The 20,703-nt window shown below is 40.9% G+C and overlaps 1 protein-coding gene across 1 annotated transcript in view; it reads left to right on the top strand.

Moving 5' to 3' along the window:
- Nucleotides 1-3,401: 3,401 nt before the first annotated feature.
- Nucleotides 3,402-20,703, top strand: part of SMYD2 (SET and MYND domain containing 2) — a 91,223-nt gene continuing 73,921 nt past the window's right edge. Inside the window, exon 1 of the mRNA XM_027870747.1 lies at nucleotides 3,402-3,592. Coding sequence (XP_027726548.1) covers nucleotides 3,402-3,592 — 191 coding nt within the window. The remainder of the gene's footprint in view (nucleotides 3,593-20,703) is intronic.

The raw sequence follows: 20,703 nt of genomic DNA, 5'->3' as shown, positions 1-20,703 counted from the left end.
AGAAAGAAAGAAAGAAAGAAAGAAAGAAAGAAAGAAAGAAAGAAAGAAAGAGATAGATTACTTTCCCATATAGAGCCAGTATGTGCCAGAGGCAAAACTCTGGTCTTCTGATCTATAGGGCAAGCTCTCTTCACTATGAATACAGAAAGTACCTACTTGCATAAGATCAGTTATTCACGGTGGCTAGCTAAATTGTGGGATAAGTTCTCATTTAGGCCCTGCCATTGACTAGACAGACGTGTGACTTTGGTTAAGTTGTATTAGTTTGTTCATCCATAAAAAATAAGGTCACTCACACAGCTAAAAGCTGACAACTGTTCTGGTCTGGACCAGTGCATCACTGAGAAGTGGAAATGGCAGTGGAGATCATAATACATTAAGTCAAAGGGTGACAGTACCTTCAAACAGCCTTCCCTTTCTTTCTCCATTAGCAGGAATATCATCCAAATAGCTCCTGCATTGGAGGCTAGGCAAGTAGGCAGCATGGTATAGTAGATAAGAGTGGCTGGCTTAAACTCAGAAAGACTCACCTTTCTGAGTTCAAATGTGGTCTCAGACCCTTACTAAATGTGTAACTCTGAGCAAGTCATTTAACCCTGTTTATCTCATCTACAAAATGAGCTGGAGAAGGAAGTGGCAAATTGCATTTGCCAAGAAAATCCCAAATGAACACAACTGAACAACAAAATGGAGGCAGGGAATGTCTATTTTGCAATTTTAACTTTTGGTCTGGATAAGGAAGCTAGGTCTACCAATGCTATTTTGCAACTCATACAGTCCTGCCTTAGATGTGGAGAGGTTAAGTGACTTACCAATCTATGGTCAGTACATGTCAAAGGTAGGACTTAAATTCAGGTCTTGATAACTCCAAGGCCAGGACTGTTTCCATTAAGACAGGCTGCTGCTGTTTGCCATTAGTAAAAGGTAATTTTTTGCCTAGAGGAGCAAAATTCCAGTTACATCATTGACTGCATCACACATAAATTACAGAAGTTTATATAATACTGTGTGAAAGCATGCTCAGTTAAGAGTCAGGAAAACCTGAATTAGACTCTTGCCTCTGAGGCTTACTAGCTGTGTGCCTATGGGCAGGTCATTTAATTTCTCTGAACCTCAGTTTCCTGACTTGTAAAATGGGGATTATACTATCTACCTCACAGGATTGTTATGAAGATCAAATAAGATAATGAATATATAAGGGGCTATGCAAACTTTAAAGTACTATGTATGTTTTGAGACCAGACCTATGATTCTCAAATGTGCTGAATAAATGTCAATTATCATCATACAGGTTATCTCTTGTCTCGATCTCTTTCCTCCTTCTATTTGTAATTCCTGAGCTTATGAAGCCTTATCTGACTCTATCAACTCACATGAATCACTCCCATCTTTGAATTCCAACAAGATACTATATGTACAATACAGTCATTACAATTTTTGTATTTTGTACAGAAAATTATTTTCATTCAATCTTCACAACAATTTTTCGAGGGAAAGTATGGCAGCAATTACTATTGTCCCTATTTTACAGTTCGGTAAACCCAAGTAACCTGACCTCACACAGCTGCAAAGGATAAACTAGCTGGGCCCCCAGAGTCCTAAATCCTGCTTTATCAGTTACTTCCAACTAGATTACAAGCACCCTGAAGGAAGATTTTTGAATCTCTCCTCAAAATGACCCACCCACTAGACAGAGAGGTAGCTAACTTGATTGATTTTTACTGATAGTCCAGACCAGGGGTAGGGAATTTGCAGCCTTGAGCCCAAGTGTGGCCTTCTAGGTCCTTGGGTGGGGCCTTTTGACTGAGTCCAAGTTCTACAGAACAAATCCTTTTACTAAGGGCATTTGTTCCGTGAAGTTTGGATTCAGTCAAAGGGCCCCATTTGAGGACCTAGAAGGCCACAAGTGACCTCGAGCCTGCAGTTTCCCACCCCTGATCCAGACTAATCTCTTGGATTTGGTGTTTAGCTAGCACACTGGGGCCAGAAGGGATTTTAAACTATTGTAAACTGGAAACTCAGGAGAATACTGTACATATTTGAAAAGCCTCTAGCCTCAGGACTAGGGCTTACTGTGGCCTTTGCTTCCTATCCCTCTAATTTCTTTCCAACTTCTTCAAATGTCTTCCTTATAAAATCCCTAGGTCCTATTTATTTTCCCCTACCCCTACTGACAAGAAGGTTTAGGTTTTCTCCAAGCACAGATAATTTACCTTTCTTTGAGGATTTTAAAGGAAACAACTGTTTACGTGAAAACCTAACCATAGACATAAAAGTCATAGCGGAATGAGCACTGGATTTGAAATTAGAGGACCCTTCTGCGCCTGGTTTTACTCATTTGTAAAATAAGCAAGTTGGGTTTCCAACCCTGGGTCTAAGGTCCCAAGACCCGGTTTCAAACCCCAGCTCTGCTCTCTAACCTATGGGAATTTGGGCAGTCACATGTTGTCTCCTGGCCTCTGGTGCTCTCCCTCCCCATCTCTGCCCGCAGGCTTCCTAATCCCCCTTAATATCAACGTCTTCTCTCTGAGATTATCTCCAATTTATCCTGTATACACCTTGTTTGTCCACTGGGGTTCGCGTGTTTTCTGCCCCACCCCATTAAATTGTGAGCTCCTTGAGGACAGGCGCTGTGGGGGGGTTTATTGGCCCTTTTTTTTGTATTGTATCCCTTAGCGGCTAACATGTATATAGTAAGCGCTTAATAAGTGCTTGTGGACTTGAGAGAGTTGAACTAGACCTTTGCACTTTACAATTTCATGGTATTTGGGTGTAACTGTGGATGGCCCCAGAAGCCCACCCCCACCCCACCTCCCCCCTACCTCCACATCAGCCTAGGGGCAGACTCACCAGCCGGAATCCCCTCACCAGCTGGCCACACCCCCTTTTCAGGGGAGTGTATTGTGTCCCCCAGCTAAAAAGGGGTGTGGGTGGGGGAAGGGCAAGTGAGGTCGCGGCCTGGCCGGAGCCAAGGTCTGGGGGCGCGGGGGGGCGCGGGGGGCCGCCGCGGCGCCCGGGTCGCGTTCTCGCCGCCGCGCAGTGGGTGGGCTTTAGGACCAGGCGGGTGGCTTGCGGAGCTTTCCCGGGGAGCTGGTCGGCCCTGCCAGCGCGCCTCGCCGGATTGATCTTCCGCCTCCCCACGCGGGTGTGAACCCCCACCCCCGCCTGCCTCGGGCTCGGCTCCAGGTGACGCTTCTCCAGCAGCAGCCAGCAGGGAGCGGAGCACAGGCGGCGCCCACCCCTGGGGCTGGCATCCCCATCGCCACCCTCCGTGCTCGGCGCGCCGCGGGGAGCAGCAGCCGCAGCCGCAGTCGAGCCCGGGACCGAGCCGAGCTCCGCGGGGCAGGGCAGGTCAGGGCGGCGAGTGCGCGCGCCGGCCGGGCCCCCGGGCTCGCCCCAGCATGAGAGCCGAGGGCGCGCGAGGCGACGGGGAGGACGCGGGCATCGAGAGGTTCTTCAGCCCCGGCAAAGGCCGGGGGCTGCGGGCCCGCCGGCGCTACAGCGTCGGGGACCTGCTCTTCTCCTGCCCGGCCTACACCTACGTGCTCACGGTCAACGAGCGGGGCAACCACTGCGAATACTGCTTCGCCAGGTAGGGCGCGCTCCCCCGCCCCCCAGCCGGGGCTCCCCTTTCCTTTTTACCCCCGTGGCAGCAGCAGCAGCAGCGGGCTGCAAGAAGGGAGGAAGTGAGCTGGACGGAGCCCGCGGGCTCCGCGTGGTCCTAAAGCCCGATGGGGCCGCGGGGGAGTGGCTGGCGGGGGAAGGGTCGGGTCTTCGGGTCCCGGGGGCTTCCGGAGGGCTGGCGGTCGTATCCAGCCCCACCCCTTCGCACATTGAATTACTTAATAATAATAGAGCAATTGGACCCAGCTCCAGCCCTCGGGGCAAACACGGGCTTGAGCCAAGATCTCCCTTCTGGAACAAATTTCCCGGTTGGACCCGTAGACTTATGCAAGCCTTAACCCTAGATTATTCTGCTGGGGCATTGCGGCCAGAGAACTGTACAGGAGGGAGGGAGGCCGGTGCAAATGCTGCCCCTGGTTCAGTTCAGAACCCGCGTCCCAAGTCTGGGAATCAGCTAGCAGCCCATCCATCACTTTCCTGCGGGCTTTTCTCCACGTATTTACTCAAATCAGAACTTTTCCTTTTAAATGCGTAGGCTCAAAGGAACTGCCACACTTTGCTACACTTGAACTTGAGGAAGGTCCACCACTTTTTCATCTGTTCGCCTCCTTGGCCTACTTCCTTAGCAGCAGGTTTCCTCCTCAGTCCTATGAGTGCAGGTGAAGCTTTGGGCCAGGCGGTGTTTGGGGAGACTTCAGTTCAAAAGAGAGGCTATGTGGAGCAGTGGATGGAGTTGGCTTGTCCGTCAGGAAGGCTTGAGTTAAAGCCTTAACTGACACTTAGAGGATATATGATCTTGGCAAAGTCACTTTCTCTGTTATCTAAGTATGACTATAAATGTGGCTGAGCTGTATAGAGAGCCTTCCTATAATAGTGAAATTGCATCTCTTGTTTAAGGGGGATAAAAAGATTAATCATACTGTGTTTGCATGGGACTTGTAAGCAACAATATGCCTGCACTTTCTCATTTATGATTTCATTCCTAAAAAACTCTGTGCCTGGCTGGGCTCCTGGTGGTGTCTAATTTGGTAGATGGAGAAGTAGAAATTGTAATTTTGCTGATAGGTTGTGCAGTCAGAGCTAGAACCCAACTCCCTGGGGTTCTATGACTTAATTTTGCTGTCCAGAGTATATGGACTCTGCTCAGAGTAGATATCTAATAAATATTTCTTACATGAATGATTACCCTGGGTTTTTAAGAAGGGATGGAGTGCCAGGCCTGGAGTCTGGAAAACTCATCTTCTTGAGTTCAAATGTGGTTTCAGACACTTAATTAGCTATGTGACCCTGGGCAAGTCACTTGACCCTATTTGTCTCAGTTTCCTCATCTCTTAAATGAGCTGGAGAAACAAATGGCAAACCATGCAGGATCTTTGTCAAGAAAGCCCCAGATGGGATCATGAAGAATCTGGCACAACTAAAAGACTGAACAGCATGCTACAACAAAAAAAATTTATTCAGTATGGTTTCAGTACAGATGTCTTTAAACACCAGTCCTACCAGGCCTGACCAAGTTTGCATTGATCCCATCTATATTCACAGTGTCTCTGTTAAATCTCATATCCCCCTTCACTTCCTGCCCTCTTTCTGCAGTCCCCATCTTCATTCAGAAACTGCAGTCATCTGTCTAAAACTGCCACACTTCTGTTTGGAGTGTGTCAGGCCCAAACCCCCCGCAACGCTGCATCTCTAGAAAACCAAACCAAAGTCATTCAGAGCAGGAGAATGACAGACCAAAGTTCTTTCAAGCCCATCAGCTTTTTTAAAAAAAGATTTGATTGGATTTGTTTTGAGAACCAGTTCCTCTGCTGAGTATGTAATCCAGAGCAAGTTTCTGTGCCTCTGCGTCTCCTTGGTAAGGCTAATGCATCCTTGTCTCCATACTGCCTTAGTGTATGAGAACACTACAAATGTAGTAAGAACATTACAAATGAGATAATGTGCAAGTCAGATCCTCCTATAACAAAACCTCCAAAACAGAGGTATTCTTAACTTCTTTTATGTCATGGACCCCTTGGACAGTCTGGTGAAACCTATGGACCCCTTTTCAGAATCTTTTTAGAAGCAAAAAATAACATAGGGTTACAAAGGAAACATTTTATTGAAATAACAGTTATAAAAACATTTTTTTAATATGTTCATGGACCCTGGGTTAAGAAAGCCAAAGGCTAGTCCAATTCTTCTTGTACAGGAATTTTGTTGTAATGAATATGGCTTAAGATAAGTTTCCCCTTCCCCCTGTTTTTCTGGTAATACTGTTTTAACAGTTAGCAAACCAGCTTAAACTTGTATTGAAGAAAACATTGAGTTCTTCAGAAATGAGACATTCTGCAATTTCAGGATGATGGGAACTTCTTCAGTGAGTGAGGAAATTAAATTCCTGCTTCGGAGATGTTCCAGTGTAAAATGTGTTTCCCAAGGTGCCTTAACATTGCACCAGATTTTTTAGAATTTGATAGATAGCTATTTGTCTGGAAGATATTATTAATGTTTCATCAACATTAGAGCAGCTTCAGAAAGTATAAGGGTCTTCTAGCTGGGTCCTAGCCCTATCAATCTTCATAAGTATGTGGGCTAGTATGACAGTCCTTGGTCTTAGAGTAAAACAACCTGGGCATGAACTATGTCTCTTACAGTCAGTCATTCAGTCAGTCAAATAAACGTTTCTTAAACACCTACTATGCACCAGGCACTGTGCTAAGTGCTGGGCTGGAAATACAAGTACAAATAAAGATAGTCCCTGACTTCAAGGAGCTTCTAATCTCATGGGGAAAGACAACACACAAAAAGACAGTAAAAGGAGGGGAGGGAGGCCTGGAGAAAGTACCTGCTTGGGAGCATGGGTGCCCTCCTTAAACAAAGAATTTGAGAGTTTTTCACTCTCTAATCAAGGAGGAGAGGCATGAAGCTATTGATGAGTCTTTGAGTGTGGAGGCTAATGAATCTTGCAGGATGGGCTATCAACAAGCATTTGTGAAGCATCTAATTAAGCACTGTACCAAAAATGAGAGTGAAATCTGTGACCTTAAGCTAATAATTTCTCAGACCCTCAGTTGCCTCATCTTTAAAGCAGTCTTGATAATACTTGTATTTCCTTCCTAACAAGGTGGTTATCATTTTTAAGCACCTACTATGTGTCCAGGTGGTGTGTTAAGACTGGAGATACAAAGAAAGCTACACTCTCTCTCCCTGCAAAATAAAATGTCCCTGCTCTAAAAGATTTGGAAGTCTAATGGGGGAGACAATATGCAAACAATGGCATACAAACAAGACTTAAGATAGGATAAACTGGAGAGCAATGTAGGCACTAGCATTAAAGGGGGAGAGGGGTCAGGAAAGGCTTCTAGCAGAAAGTAGGATTTTAGCTGGGCCCTGAAGGAAGCTAGGAGATGGAAGTGAGGAGGGAGAAAATTCCAGACATAGGGAACAAGCTGTGAAAATGCACAGAGATGAGAGTTTCTGGTGCAAGGAGGTCAGTATCACTGGATTTGAATGGTTGGGAGAGTAAGGTGTAGGGAAACTGTAAAGGTAGGAAGGGGTCAAGTTATGAAGCGCTTTGAAAGCCAAACAAGATTTTTATATTTGATCCTGAAAGTAATAGAAACAATTGAGGTTTATTTAAGTGGCTTGGGTGGGGTGGGAAGAGCAGTGCTAGGGAGCGTGACAAGGTCAGACCTGCACTTTTAGAAGATCAGTTTGACTTGAGGAAAGGAGATCCACCAGCTGGCTGTTGTAATGGTGCAGGCACATGGTGATAAGGGGTCTGCACCAGGGTGGTAGCAGGATCAGAGGGGAGAAGGGGGAAGTATGAGAGATGTTAAGAAGATAGAATGTAGATAGGATATTGGGAGGAGAGCGATCTGGTGAGAGACAGTGAGGAAAGCACCTTGTAAATCTTAGAGCATTTATATAAATGTGAGTTATGTTTTTGTTCTCAGTTAAAGGAGAAAGTAGCCACAGCCACAGTGCTACAATCAGCTATTCGTTTTGTGTACAGCATCATAGGGCAAATCTTTTTAGGCCGAATTTTAACTTCTGATCTCATCTCATAAGATTTGGGGACAGCAAATGGCCCCCCTCCCTATTCCAGGTATCCCTTTGGGGTAAGCCAGTAGAGCCCCAATTGGGAAAAATTGCATCATACTCAGCTCATGAGATTTACTGGGTCTTAAAAAGTATACTCTTAATTATATTCTTAAGCAGTCTCAAAGTCACTGGGACCTAGGAGTAATACTAATGTTGGACTGACCGGTTTTATAAAGTATTCTTTTCCGTGACTTGTCCCCCAAATTTATTCTGGATTCAATAATATGGTCCTTTCCTCTTTTGTAATTTTCTATCATAATGTATAATAATCTCTCTCTCCCTCTTTTTAATCAAATAGAATCAATTAAATGCCTGTACACTCATGGTGCTAGGCATTGATAAATGTTTCATGAGCCATTGAACTATACCTGTTTCCTCCCCTTGATGAACTTCTGTCTATTCATCTACAGGAAATTGCTCCTGTTGCCATATAGAAAAAAAAAATACTTTTTTATGGGGATGAAGTTGATTCTGAATAGAGTTGGTGGAGAATCTTTAGGGGAAGAAAGTAGGCACAACTTCTTCTAATAATAGATATGATATTAATAGCTGTGATAATAATAGTAAATGTTCATATAGCACTTTAAAGTTTGCAGCGCACTTAACATGTTAATCTTCACAACAACCCTGGGATGTAGATATTAGTATTATCCCCATTTTATGGATGAAGAAGCTGAAGTTGAGGAGAGGTTAAATGACGAGGCCAGAGTTACAGTAGTGAGGCTAGTAAGTTTCTGAAACAGGATCTGAACTCAGGTCTTCCTGACTCCAAATCCAGAGCTCTGTTCCCCCAATTTTTTCTATTGTGGCACCCCCAAAATAGTTATTTGCTCTGTGTAGAGCAGATAAATGATATCTATTGTATTCTGTCCTGATCAAACCATATGTGAAATGTTGTGTTAGACTAGGAAACCTCTGAGGTCCCTTCCAAATCTGAGATCTTGTGATTGTTTGACATAAACAATATGACTGTGATGGGTGATTTCCAGCTGTAGTAAGTCCTGCTTTACTTCATGAAAATGGGGCAATACCCCCAAACACCTTCATGTGGTTATAACTTTGCCTAGTCCTCCAACACAGACTATCAGAATACTTTAAAGTAAAATAAAAGGGTATTGGAAAAAGGGGCCCAGAAGGTGTATTTGCCACATGGCAAGAAGGATATTGCTACTAAAGCAGAATGATTAGATTTCTCTGTTCTTTAATCTTCAGCAGGATTCTTGCAGCTGTGGCAAGTAGTGGTCTTTTACAACTTCAAGTATTATGGTACCAGATCATGCATATTTTTCATATGCGGGGGAACCTTTTCTGCTGTAACTTGCTGGGGCTTACAGGCCGTCTGCACATTTGGAATGCATTGCAGATAAAAAGGAACAGCAGATTTGTAGTTGAAATTTACCAATGAACCAAAACCATCATCTAGTACCTCTTTAAAAAAAAGAAATCCCAGAAACACAGGTCCATAAAATCATCCTCTTCAAATGTTGAATCAGATCTGTTCTCCAACAAAGAAGAGTGACCTCTGGCTGAAAAGTGGTATGTCCCTGTCTCTGGTACAGCCAGGGTTTTTAATCAAATTTTGTGTGATCATTGACAGGGCACTTCATCTCTGCTTTCCTTCATAAAGATGGGGTTGATGTTAGGATTGTAGCTGGAAGAGACCTTTGAGAGAATCTATAGACAACCTATTCATTTTACAAGTAAGGAAATTGAGGCCCACAGAAGCAGTGATTTTTCCAGTGTTGCACAGAGATACTCTGATTTCATAGCCAGTGTTCTTTCCATTTCGCCATGCTTTTTTAAATCAATTTTTCCCCTTGGGGGAAAAAAAGTCATGTAGTTCAAGGTAACTAAGCAAAGCTAAGGGAAAGAATAAATTGCTTTTAGATGTTAAAAAGCAGATATGAGTCTTAACTTGGGTTTGCTACATGTTTTAGATTTCACCAGAACTAGAGCTACCCTGATAAAAAATGTAAAAGGTTCTATCATAGTGAATAAAATGCTGGATTTGGAGTCAGAAAATTCAGAGAGATAATATACGTAAAAGCACTTTGCAAACCTTAAAATGCCCTATAAAGGTCCCCTTTATTATCACTCCCCTGTACTCAGAACTCTAGAAAGACAACTATTTTTCAGCCTTTATCTTACATATCTTCAGACCCCACAATCTTTTTTGGCTCAAGCTGCCAGATAGTGAAAATTTGAAAGTATTTATGATAGTCATTCAAATCCTCTTGGGTGTTATTCTTTCACGATTGTTAGCATTACTTTTTACAGCTTTCAAAACTTAGACCTTTTGTAAATCCTTTTAAATGTCCAGGGCTAAACAGTATAGTTTGGCAATAATCAGTGCTTTAGTGGTCTTAAAGGGTATACATAATCTGGTAAGGAACATGAAAGACCTATTTGAGAACTTGGAATAGTTAAAAATAATTTCCAAGAAAACTTTGTATAAAATTATCACTGCCCAGCTATCTTCCAGTTTCTTTAATTTGAGCCCAGTTCTCCTTTGTTGTGAATTCACAATATTTTGTGCCATATTTTGGAGATTCCAAAGTTACTCTCCCCCTGTTTTTGCCTTTTAAACAAAATGGGACTTAACAGTACTCAAGCACCAGTATCTAGTGTCTGAAGTTGGTACTGCTGGTTTGTCTTGGTAACTTAGACTCCCCTTTTTTTGACTAGGTGTGATATCCCCTTTCTGTTTATTCACTCAAAGACAGCATAATGTCCTTAGAGTTTTTATACCACCTTGCTCTTGCTGGGATGTGGAGGAGGTGAATAATTTTTATTAGCATAGGCTTAAAGGATTTAGAGCAGAATGGTCCCTTAAAGATATTTAGTTGAACTTCATTTTATAAATAAGGAAACTGAGGCCCAGAGAGGTCATAGATGACCAAAATCATATAGCTTGACCAAAAAGAATAGCTGGGACATGAACACAGATGTCTAGATTCCATATCCAGTGCTTTTCCTGTTACATCATTAATTTTTAAAGTTTTTTTTTAACTTAATAACCTTCAAATTTCTCTTCCAACTCCAAATATTCTGATTCTTAAATAATTTTGTAAAGCAAATTATTACTGTATCTGTTAACTCAGGCCTCTTGTATTTCCCTTTAATGACACTGTTATGTTCATCTGCCTAAACTCAGAGAAAAGGTCGGTTTTACCTGAGCATCTTGTCTTGACTTCCACTTTCTCTTTTGCATCATAGCAGTGCTACTAAAATATGCCACTGCTGGAGAAAAGTCCTGGGATTCCAAGTGAAAATCTGCTAGACTTTTCACTAGTTGATTTTAAAAATTGAAAGTTTTCCCAAAGTGTTTCCAGAAGTTTAGTTTACTCTTAAGGATTGCTAAAGTTAAAAAGAAATCCTAACTTAGGGCTTTTCTTTTCTTGATAAACTATTACTTCTTTGCTGATTGTTGCCTGATCCCATGGAATGGAAATGCCTTAAAAGTTTTCCTAATTTAATTTTGGAACATGATTATTGAGGTATTTCCTCTCTTGATCACCCCTATTAAACACTAAAAGCACTAAGAAGAATTTACATGTAACACTTTCGGGTTGCAAAGCAGTTTACATACATTATCTCATTTGTTCTTCACCACAACCCTATGAGGCAGGTGCTATTATTGTTCCCATTTTACAGATGAGAAAACTGCTAAGTGGTTCACTCAGGGTCACATGGCTAGTAAGTGTCTAAAGCAGGATTTGAACTGCATTTTCCTGACTCCAAGTCTAGCATTCTTTCCACTGTATCATGTTGCCTTTCTAAATAACACCACATGGGGCGGCTAGGTGGTGCAGTGGATAGAGTACTGGCCCTGGAGTCAGGAGGACCTGAGTTCAAATTTGGCCTCAGACACTTGACACTTACTAGCTGTGTGACCCTGGGAAAGTCACTTCACCCCCATTGCTTAGCAAAAATAAATAAATAACACTGCAGGTGACACAGTTCCTTTTTTTGGTATCATAGGTGCTCTATTGGTAACTTAATTATTTGATAGTACAGTACTAGGCTATAGGAGATTGATTTTGATTGATTTTTTCCAACAACTCTAAAAGATAGACAGAGATCAAGTTTTATTATCCCTGTATTGCCAATGTGGAAACTCAGAGCAAGAAAGAGTTCTGTTTATGCAACAGCAGCTTTGATGGAAATATCCCAATTCTTTTAAAAAGAAAGAGCTGTCCGAGGGTCACATGTGACTCTAACCCTTTTGTTCTTGCAGCCTTATGTTTGAGCCACCTGATCTAAGCATGATTCCTGGGTAGCAAGTCAAATGATCCTCTCCCGTCCATGACTTTACAAAAATACAAATTTTTAGCAAACTGAGATGATGTTGCCCTAAATAGTTGAAGTTTGTGGAGATAACAAGCAAAAGTACATCTGCAAACTGCATCACTGATGATAGAAGTAGCATGACAGGATTGAGAAAGAATACCTAAGTAGCAATTAGTCACTAAATTTTAGAGCTGGAAGGGACCTCGGAGGTCATGCTGTCTTGTTTGTGAATCATTTCTAGAACCAAAGAAAGAAGAAAAGAACTCCTATGTACAAAAATATACGTAGCAGCACTTTTTGTGGTGACAAAGAACTAGAAACCAAGGGGCAGCCCATGAATTGGGGGATGGCTGGACAAGTTATGGTATATGATTGTCATGGAATAGTATTGTTCTATAAGAAATGACAAGCAAGATGGTTTCAGAAAAAGCTGAGAAAATTTCTATGAACTGATGCAAAGTGAAATGAGCAGTACCAGGAGAACAATTGATGTGCTAACAATAATACTATAAAGACAGACAACTCTGGAAGACATAGGAATTCTGATCAACACAACGAACCACTACAATTTGAGAGTATTCAAGATGAAGCATGCTACCCACCTCCTGATAAATGATAGACTCAGAGTGCAGATTGAGGCTTTTTTAATTTTTGGATGTGGCCAATGCAAGGATTTATTGCTTGACCAAATATTTTTGTAACGTGTTATCTTGCTTTCACAGTGGTTGGGGGGGAGGGTGCAGATACAACTTAATTTTAAAAAGAAATTCATAAAAAATATAGTGATAGAACATTTAATTCATTGCATTATTATTATTATTATTTTGCAACTCAAAAAAAAAAAGAATCTTCTCTGAAGCATCTGTAAGTGGCTAGCCAGGCTCTTTTTAAGGAAGGAGTTCTGAATCATTTTTGTGTAATGGACTTCTTTCAGCAGTTTGATGAAGCCTATAGGCCCTTTTATTGACCCATAAAATAAAATAAAATGCATATAATCCATTATATCCAAATACAGTTATCAAAATATAGTTTTTAAAAGTTCATGGATTCCCTGTTAAGAACCTTTGATTTCAAACTTTCAGTGATGGGAAACATTACCTTTTGCAATAGCTTTCAGACAATTCAGGTTGCTAGAAAATTTTCCCTTATATCTAGCTGAAATCTGCCTTTGTTCATTCACTCATTTATTTATTGATTGATCGATTGAGACTGGATCTCCCCATCTGGTCCAGACTGGAAGTTCAGCAGCCCCTCATGAGCCCCATCCCACTGCTGATTAGCACAAAGCTTTGACCTGTTCCATCTCCAACATGGTCCATCACTTTGCTCCTAGTGCTAGACTTAGTTTGCATGCCCTATTAGCTTAGCACACACTATGGCTCAGAATTCCAGAGTTCTAGTGAACCACCAGCCTCAGCCTCCCTCGCAGCAGAGATTACAGGCATGTGCCACCCCACTCAGCTGAAATCTGCCTTTCTATAACTTCCATTTGTTCCACCTAGTTTTGCTGTCAATAGTAAAACAAAACAAATATGATCTCTTTCCCACATGCCAATCCTTCAACTACTTAAAAAAAAGTTAGCATGACACCTTTAAGTGTTCGCTTTTCTAGGCTAAATATCCCTGCTGCCCTCAACTGATTCTCTTATGACATGGTTATCAGTGCCCTTGCCAGGCCAATCATCCTCCTGAAAGTATAGGGTTTAGAGCTTAAAAAGACCTTAATTATCCCCTCATCAAACCCATTCATTTCACAGATTAAGAAACTGAGTCTAAGAACCAGGGTCACACCTAGGTTGTAAACAGCAGAACTAATATTTGGACCTATGCCCTCTTGAGTCCCTAATCTACTGTCCTTTCCATGAAACCATGCTGCCTCTTGTCAAAGCCCTTTCAGAAATGTACCCAGAACTGAACTCGGTAATCCAAATGTGGCCTTAGAAAGACAAAAAACAGCAGGATTGTCATTATCCCTAGACTTCTATTACCCTAACATGGCATCAGCCTTTTTTTTCTGGTAGGTCATACTGTTGACTCTTATAGGTTTTGCAGTTCACTTGAACTCCCAGATTACTTTTCACAGGAATTGTTAACTAGCTTTGCTACTGCCATCCTATACTTGTGCTTTTTGAGCTCTAGCTCAGGACTTTACAATTTATCATGATTCGGTTTCATCTTACTAGCCTCTGTCCACTATTAAATCTGTCAAGATCTTTTTAGATTTTCGGATATTTTAGTAGCTGTCCCTCCCAACTTTGTCACCTGCAGATTTGTTCATCATGCCATTTATGCCTTCATCTAAGTCATTAAAAAAACTTTAACACAGTAGACCAAAGAACCGAACTTTGGGGCATCCTGTTATAAATACTCTAACATCACTCTGTTTGACTCTGGGTCCAGTCATTTAACCAGTTTTGAATCCACCTTGCTATGTAGTCATGTAGTACCTATCTCCCTTGCTTACAAAGGATATGAGAACGTCAAATGCCTTGCTAAAATCTAGTTTATTGGGTCTATGGCATTGCTGTAATATGCCAGTCTGGAAATGTCAGAAAAGGAAAATGATGTTAGTTTGGCATGACCTCTTCTTGATGAATCTTTGGGTTTCTTCCCTTTTCTAAATGTTTGCAAATTCTGAATGTTAGCAATACTTTGGTGAATTTATGCTCTTTGTAGGTGTGAATACTCTTCTCATTGGTACACATCACAATGCGTCCAGACCTTCTTATCCCATGTAATTTTTGTCCAGAGCTTTCCATAAATCTTCCTGGGTACAAGAGTCCTTCCTCTGTTATCTCGTAGATAACATGCAGCCCTCAGGTAGTCTTTCTGCAGCCCTTCAGGTATGTTATGTAATTAGTCCCCACCTATTTCTAGCCATACATATCCTTGAGGTCTTTTTAAAATGTCGTATCTGTCATGTAAATTCTTGTTGGTAATATGTGGCAGCTTTCTTATACCCAATGTGCTACATCTTGTCATTGTTCTTTGGTTCACCTCTAATTTTGATTTTTCAGAAATCATGGTTTTCCATGATTGAAAGCCATCTAGCCCTAATGGAAAGATACTGGTGTCAAAAGCAATAGGGCTATGAAAAGTTCTGCCTCCGTTCTCCACATGATATTTAGCTCACTTTTATTTCTCTTGTTTCATTCTGGACCCTGGACCATTTACGGTGCCTATCCAAGATACATGTACTGATGGACTTACCTGGTGGGCTGCCCAGCCAAAGGCAGAGCAGTATTCATTTTTCATCAATTTCATTTTCCAGTGTGGATGGCTAATCTAATTCTTTTTAATAGTGCCTTCTAATATTTTGCCAGAAAATCTGGCTGTACTTATCTTCCCCTTTTTGATTAGATGGCTGTGTCCAGAACTTCCATTGAGAGAGGGTACCCAGGCCAGCTTTGTCGTCCTTCTTTTGCTCTCCATGCTTTCTCCCCTCTACTGCAGGGCCAGATACCTTAATCACCCTTCTCTACCCCATTTGCAGCTTCCTTTTCTGTGCTCTTTTCCTCATTAGTCTATAAGCCCCTTGTAAGTCTATCTTTCTGTTTGTGTCTATTCCTATGGCTTAGCACAGATCCTGGCATGTTTTTTGTTGTTCAGGCATGTCTGACTCTTTGTGACCCCATTTGGGGTTTTCTTAGGAAAGATACTGGAGTGGTTTGCCATTTCCTTCTCCACTGGCACATAGTAAGCACTAAATAAATGCTTATTTACTGATCTTGACTGAAAGGACCATAAAATGTAGAGGCCAGACCCTTCAATTTGCAAATGAGGAAACTGAGGTCCAGAAAGATTAAGTGATTTGTCTAAGTAACAAAGCAAAGCCAGGATCTGAACACAGCTCCTTAGACTCCAAATCCTGTGCCCTTTCTTCAGCACAATGCTGCCTTAATCTATGGCTTACAAAAGAGAATTCCCATCAATGTTAGAAAAAGATGATCATAACTGTAGAGCTGAAAGAGACCTCAGAGGTTATCTAGTTTAACCTTTTCTTATTTTTATGCATGAGGAAACTGAGGCCTGAGAAAGTTAAATGACTTGCCCAAGGTCACACAGGTAATAATCATGAGAAGTGGAATTTGAACCTAGGTCCTCTTATTTCAAAGCCCATAACCCTCTCCCTTCACCATGATGATGAATAATTCTTCTAAAAACACCCAGAAGAGTTGTGCCTAGGGAGAAGTTGTTAGATAGTTGTTTGGATATAACCGGTCTGATACCGTCTGCCATAAAAAGATTACAATTTTCTTCCTTCAGAACCTGCAGTTCCCTGTAGGTTGGCTTTTTGTTTTTTCTCCATATGAGGAGGAGGGGGTGTCTTCATTTGCCTGAAGGCTAGGCTAGAGTAAGGGAATAGTCTCTTGGTATACAAGAGATTTAGGATAACTGGGTTATTCAAGGGTTGAACCTGTGACTTTGACCTCATAAGCCCCGAGTTTTAACTGTGTGAGCTAGTCAGGCAGCCAGAGCCACACACTTCATTTTGTGCAAGCTCTGGACAGGGTTCCCATTGCTCAGCATCCTCCTTCTCAATTACAAAGGCATTCACAAAGACACAATAGAACAGAAGGAAATCAGAGCTCTTCAAGACTTCTTTAAAGGGCAAAAATGTGCCACTGAATGGGAAAAATAACACCAAAAACAAAACAACTTATAGTTTCAGGAAACAACTTTCCTTTAGAGTCTGCTCATTCATAGAGAAACCAGCTGTGACTCTCAGGAACTTGGGCAGCCTTCTAGCTACCAACCATCACCCCTGGCTTCTAGTACCTCCCTCCTCATAAATCACCTTTGTATTTACTTTTTATAATTTATTTTGTATACGTCTTTTTTGTATTTATAGATATACAGCCCCCCCCCCCCCATTGATTGCAAACTCCTTTAGGGCTGGGATGAGCTTTATAGGCTATCTAATGAAACGTATGTGTCAGTGTCTAGGGTATACTTTTTTAAATGCTTGGATTTTCTTGTGTGGATGGTTAGGCCACACTCTTGAGTGATTATGGATCTCCTCCAAGAGGCTCTGCAGTGTTCTGGGGAGCGGCATCTGCAAACAGGAGGATCTGAAGGGCCTCACAAGGTAGATGGAATCCTCCTTCAACTTGAATTTAATGCCATATCTTTTGCATGACCATACCAGACGCTTTTGGCAAGCTTACATCTCCTTCTTTATGTATCGCCTGATCAGAAGGTTGTCAAATGAGGTTATCTGTGTTGTTTTAGACTTTCAAGGAGTCTTGAATAATTTTGATCTATGCATAGGAAATAACTTGTTGAAAGAGAGCCTTTGAGGTAGCATATTGTACAGCACTTAGTACAGTGACTGGCATGTAGTAAATGCTATATAAATTGTTAGCTATTCTTATTATTATTACAGAATCAAATGCTTTTTATAGTTAATGAGCAATAAGTGCAGTGGGACTTGTACTCTGTTTTTCAGTCAGTTTTGTAATGGTAAATACGTGATCCGCTGTGAAATAATACATCACATGAAATTTTTTGAGAGTAACCAAGAAACATTTTATGTCACCAAATGCAAAATGACAAAAGATCCAACTGGTTTCAGGGTTAGATGTTGGAAGAAACCACCAATTTCTGTCCAAAGTAGATTTGTTTTGACAAAGGCTCCAAGTATTTCAGCCCTTCCAAGACCTACTTCCCAACTTTAGATTTGAGGAATGCCCTGACTTGTTGCAGAATTTTTTTCTGAGTGGCTAAAGATTCCTTGCATAGATTTCAGATCAAGAGCCTTACCTTCAATGAAAGTTTCAATGGGTGTGGACCCTCATGAGTCCTTCCCTACAAGGATGAGAAAAACCCTTCCCCATATGGCTTCTGAAGACTTCCTGTGGACTTCAGGACTAAACAACTTGTCTTCTTCCATCTCTTGGAGATTTTGTTGTCTTTAATCTTTTAAGTGTAACTTTCTTCTGACTCATTCCTATTTGTCCGGCTTGGCTTCTTTGAGAGATAATTTAGTATAATGGCAGAGCTGGGCTTGGAACTAGGAAGACCTGAGTTCCAGTTACTTCTCTGACACATACTGGCTGTGTTCCTGAGCAAGTCAATAAATAACCTTTCAGGACCCTAGGAAACTTTTTTAAGTTGCAGAGAAGGACAGATAAATAGATACGTAGATAGATAGATAGACACACACATATACACACATACACATATATACTATATATACATATGTAATTTATTTCATTAAATATTTCACAATTGTAAAGATTTTAACATTGTAAAAAATTTTTTTGAGTTCTAAATTCACTCTCTCCCAACCCCCCCAGAAAGCAAGCAATACGATGTTGATTATAAATGTAAAGTCATGCAAAACATACTTCTATATTAGCCATGTTGCCAAAAAGAAAACATACTCAAAAAACCCCCAAGAAAAATAAAGTAAAAAAAGTATGCAGAGAAGATTTGATCTTCATTCGTAGAGGGAGTTTTCTCATCTCGGAGTTCCCTGTAATCACTAGAATTACAGGTCTAGTCCCTAGCCTTGGTTTCCTTGTAGTCTATTCAGCATTTGGTTATGATCTGGCCTTTAAAATAAATTGGACTTTGCTTATTACCCTAGAATGGCAATTGGACCACAATCCTTTATAGACATTCTAGTAGCCTTAAGCCCGGTATCATCTCAGCATAAAGGATCCCCTGCAGACTGAAATCTTTCTTCCTAGAACTACAAATTAGAAGAGACCTCAGAAGTCATCTATTCCAAACTATACTTGCAAAATAGTAAAAAAAATCCAAGTTATGTTCCATTAGTTGCTAAAATTATGTAGGTGGGTTATACAAGGATAATATGCCTACAGCTGGAAGGGACCTGAGAGGCCATGTACTGTGACCCTTACCAGGTCACTCTCAAATTTTATCGATAAAATTCAGACAATAGAACTTGTCTTTCAGGGTTGTTGTGAAAATTAATTAAGATAATGCATGTAAAATTATTTATAACACATAAAGCAGTATATACAGGCAGCTAGTACTGCTATTATTATTATTACTAAAATCTGTAATTTTGTTAGGCTAGAGACCTTCAAGGCAGATTGCAACCTATGATCAGTCCAAGGCAATTGCCTGAAGCATATGGGAGTTAATAGGTATTTGCCCATGGTCACATAGCTAGGAAGTGTCGGCTAGGGGATTTGAAACCAGGTCTTCCTGACTTTAGGTTCAGCACTCTTTCCATTATATACATTGTGACTAGGTGTATAATACATATATTTATTAAATTCTTCGATAAAGAGAATAAGCATTTTATTTAACTTTTCATTTATTAAAGGAACACATTATCAAGAAATGTATTTAAAGACACTTAAATATTATACAAAGAAATATAATAATAAACATGTAGGAGGAGAAGATAATCATTGTGGTTATTGAACTTTCTTACTAGTTTTTGTTTTCTTAAGAATCAGGTGTGATTGTAAGATGTAGAGAAAGGTTGCAATTCAACCAATTATTTTCCTTTGACTTTATCAACTAAATTTGTTGTTCAGTTGAGTCTGACTCTTCATGACCCCATTTGGAGTTTTCTTGGCCAAAGATACTGGAGTGGTTTGCCATTTCCTTCTCCAGCTCATTTTACAGATGAGGGAACTGAGGCAAATAGGGTTAAGTGACCTGTCCGGGGTCACACAGTTAGGAAGTATCTGAGGCCAGATTTGAATTTGGGAAGTTGAGTCTTCCTAACTCCAGGCCCCAACACTCTATCCACTGCACCACCTATCGGTAATTAATAATGTAATTAATGTAGTGAAAAGAATATTAAAGTTGGAGTTAAGTGACATTTGAAATCCACCTCAGATGTGAGCTGTGTGACTCTTGGCCAGTCATTTCACCTAAGTCTCAGTTTCCTTATCTGCAAAATGGGGGAAATAACACCTGCTGCCTTACCAAATGAGATCATCTATATCAAGCATTTAGCAATTCTGAAAAAAAAGAAAAGTATAAATGCCAGCTATTATTCTTCTCAACATTGATTTGAAAAGCAATTAAAATTCAAAGTCCTGGCTAGTGATTTTTTTTTCTTTTTGGCTAATAAATACTCTTCAGAGGAGTTACTTTGGTATTTCATTTCAAGAAATTTTTGTTAGAAAGAAAATCTGATTGCTTTGTCTTCAGATGTTGAGAAAGCTTTGCTGGCTTCAGGCTCTCATCTGACAAAACATTTCCACAAATAACGCACTGCAGTTTTGGCAAACCCTTCTCTGATCCGAGCCAGTCAATAAACCTAGTTTTTAATTGATTGATGTTCTGCTTCTGGACAGACCTGAATTTTCTATTTTACTTTTTGGGGATCCAGTCAAGCTGTGCTTCATTTTTGTTGTCAGATGTAGACAAATTTGAAGAATTTGATCCGCTTATTTTTATGAACAAAGTGTCCTTTGCATTGCCCCAACTCATTTTTAAAACTCTCTTATATTTTGTTAGTAATTGTGTTTCTCAAAAAGATACACTAAGTAGATCCTTAAAACTTAAGGCTATAATTATTATAACAACTACCTGACACCACTGGGGGGAAAAAAAACAAATGATTGTATCCCACTGCCTAGGGGTTTGGTGGCTGATTGCAAACCCTGATGCTATGTCATGCCTAAAGACATAAGAGGGCCCCTGCTTATTCAAGCCTGTGGTCAACTTGACTTTCCCACCCAGGACAAGAGTTTGTGCCTATTCACACAG

The sequence above is a fragment of the Vombatus ursinus genome, unplaced genomic scaffold (assembly GCF_900497805.2).
Source record: "Vombatus ursinus unplaced genomic scaffold, bare-nosed wombat genome assembly UNPS02014798.1, whole genome shotgun sequence".
Classification (NCBI taxonomy): domain Eukaryota; kingdom Metazoa; phylum Chordata; class Mammalia; order Diprotodontia; family Vombatidae; genus Vombatus; species Vombatus ursinus.
Note: the sequence above shows the minus strand (reverse complement) of the source record. Positions and strands in the feature narration are given on the sequence as shown.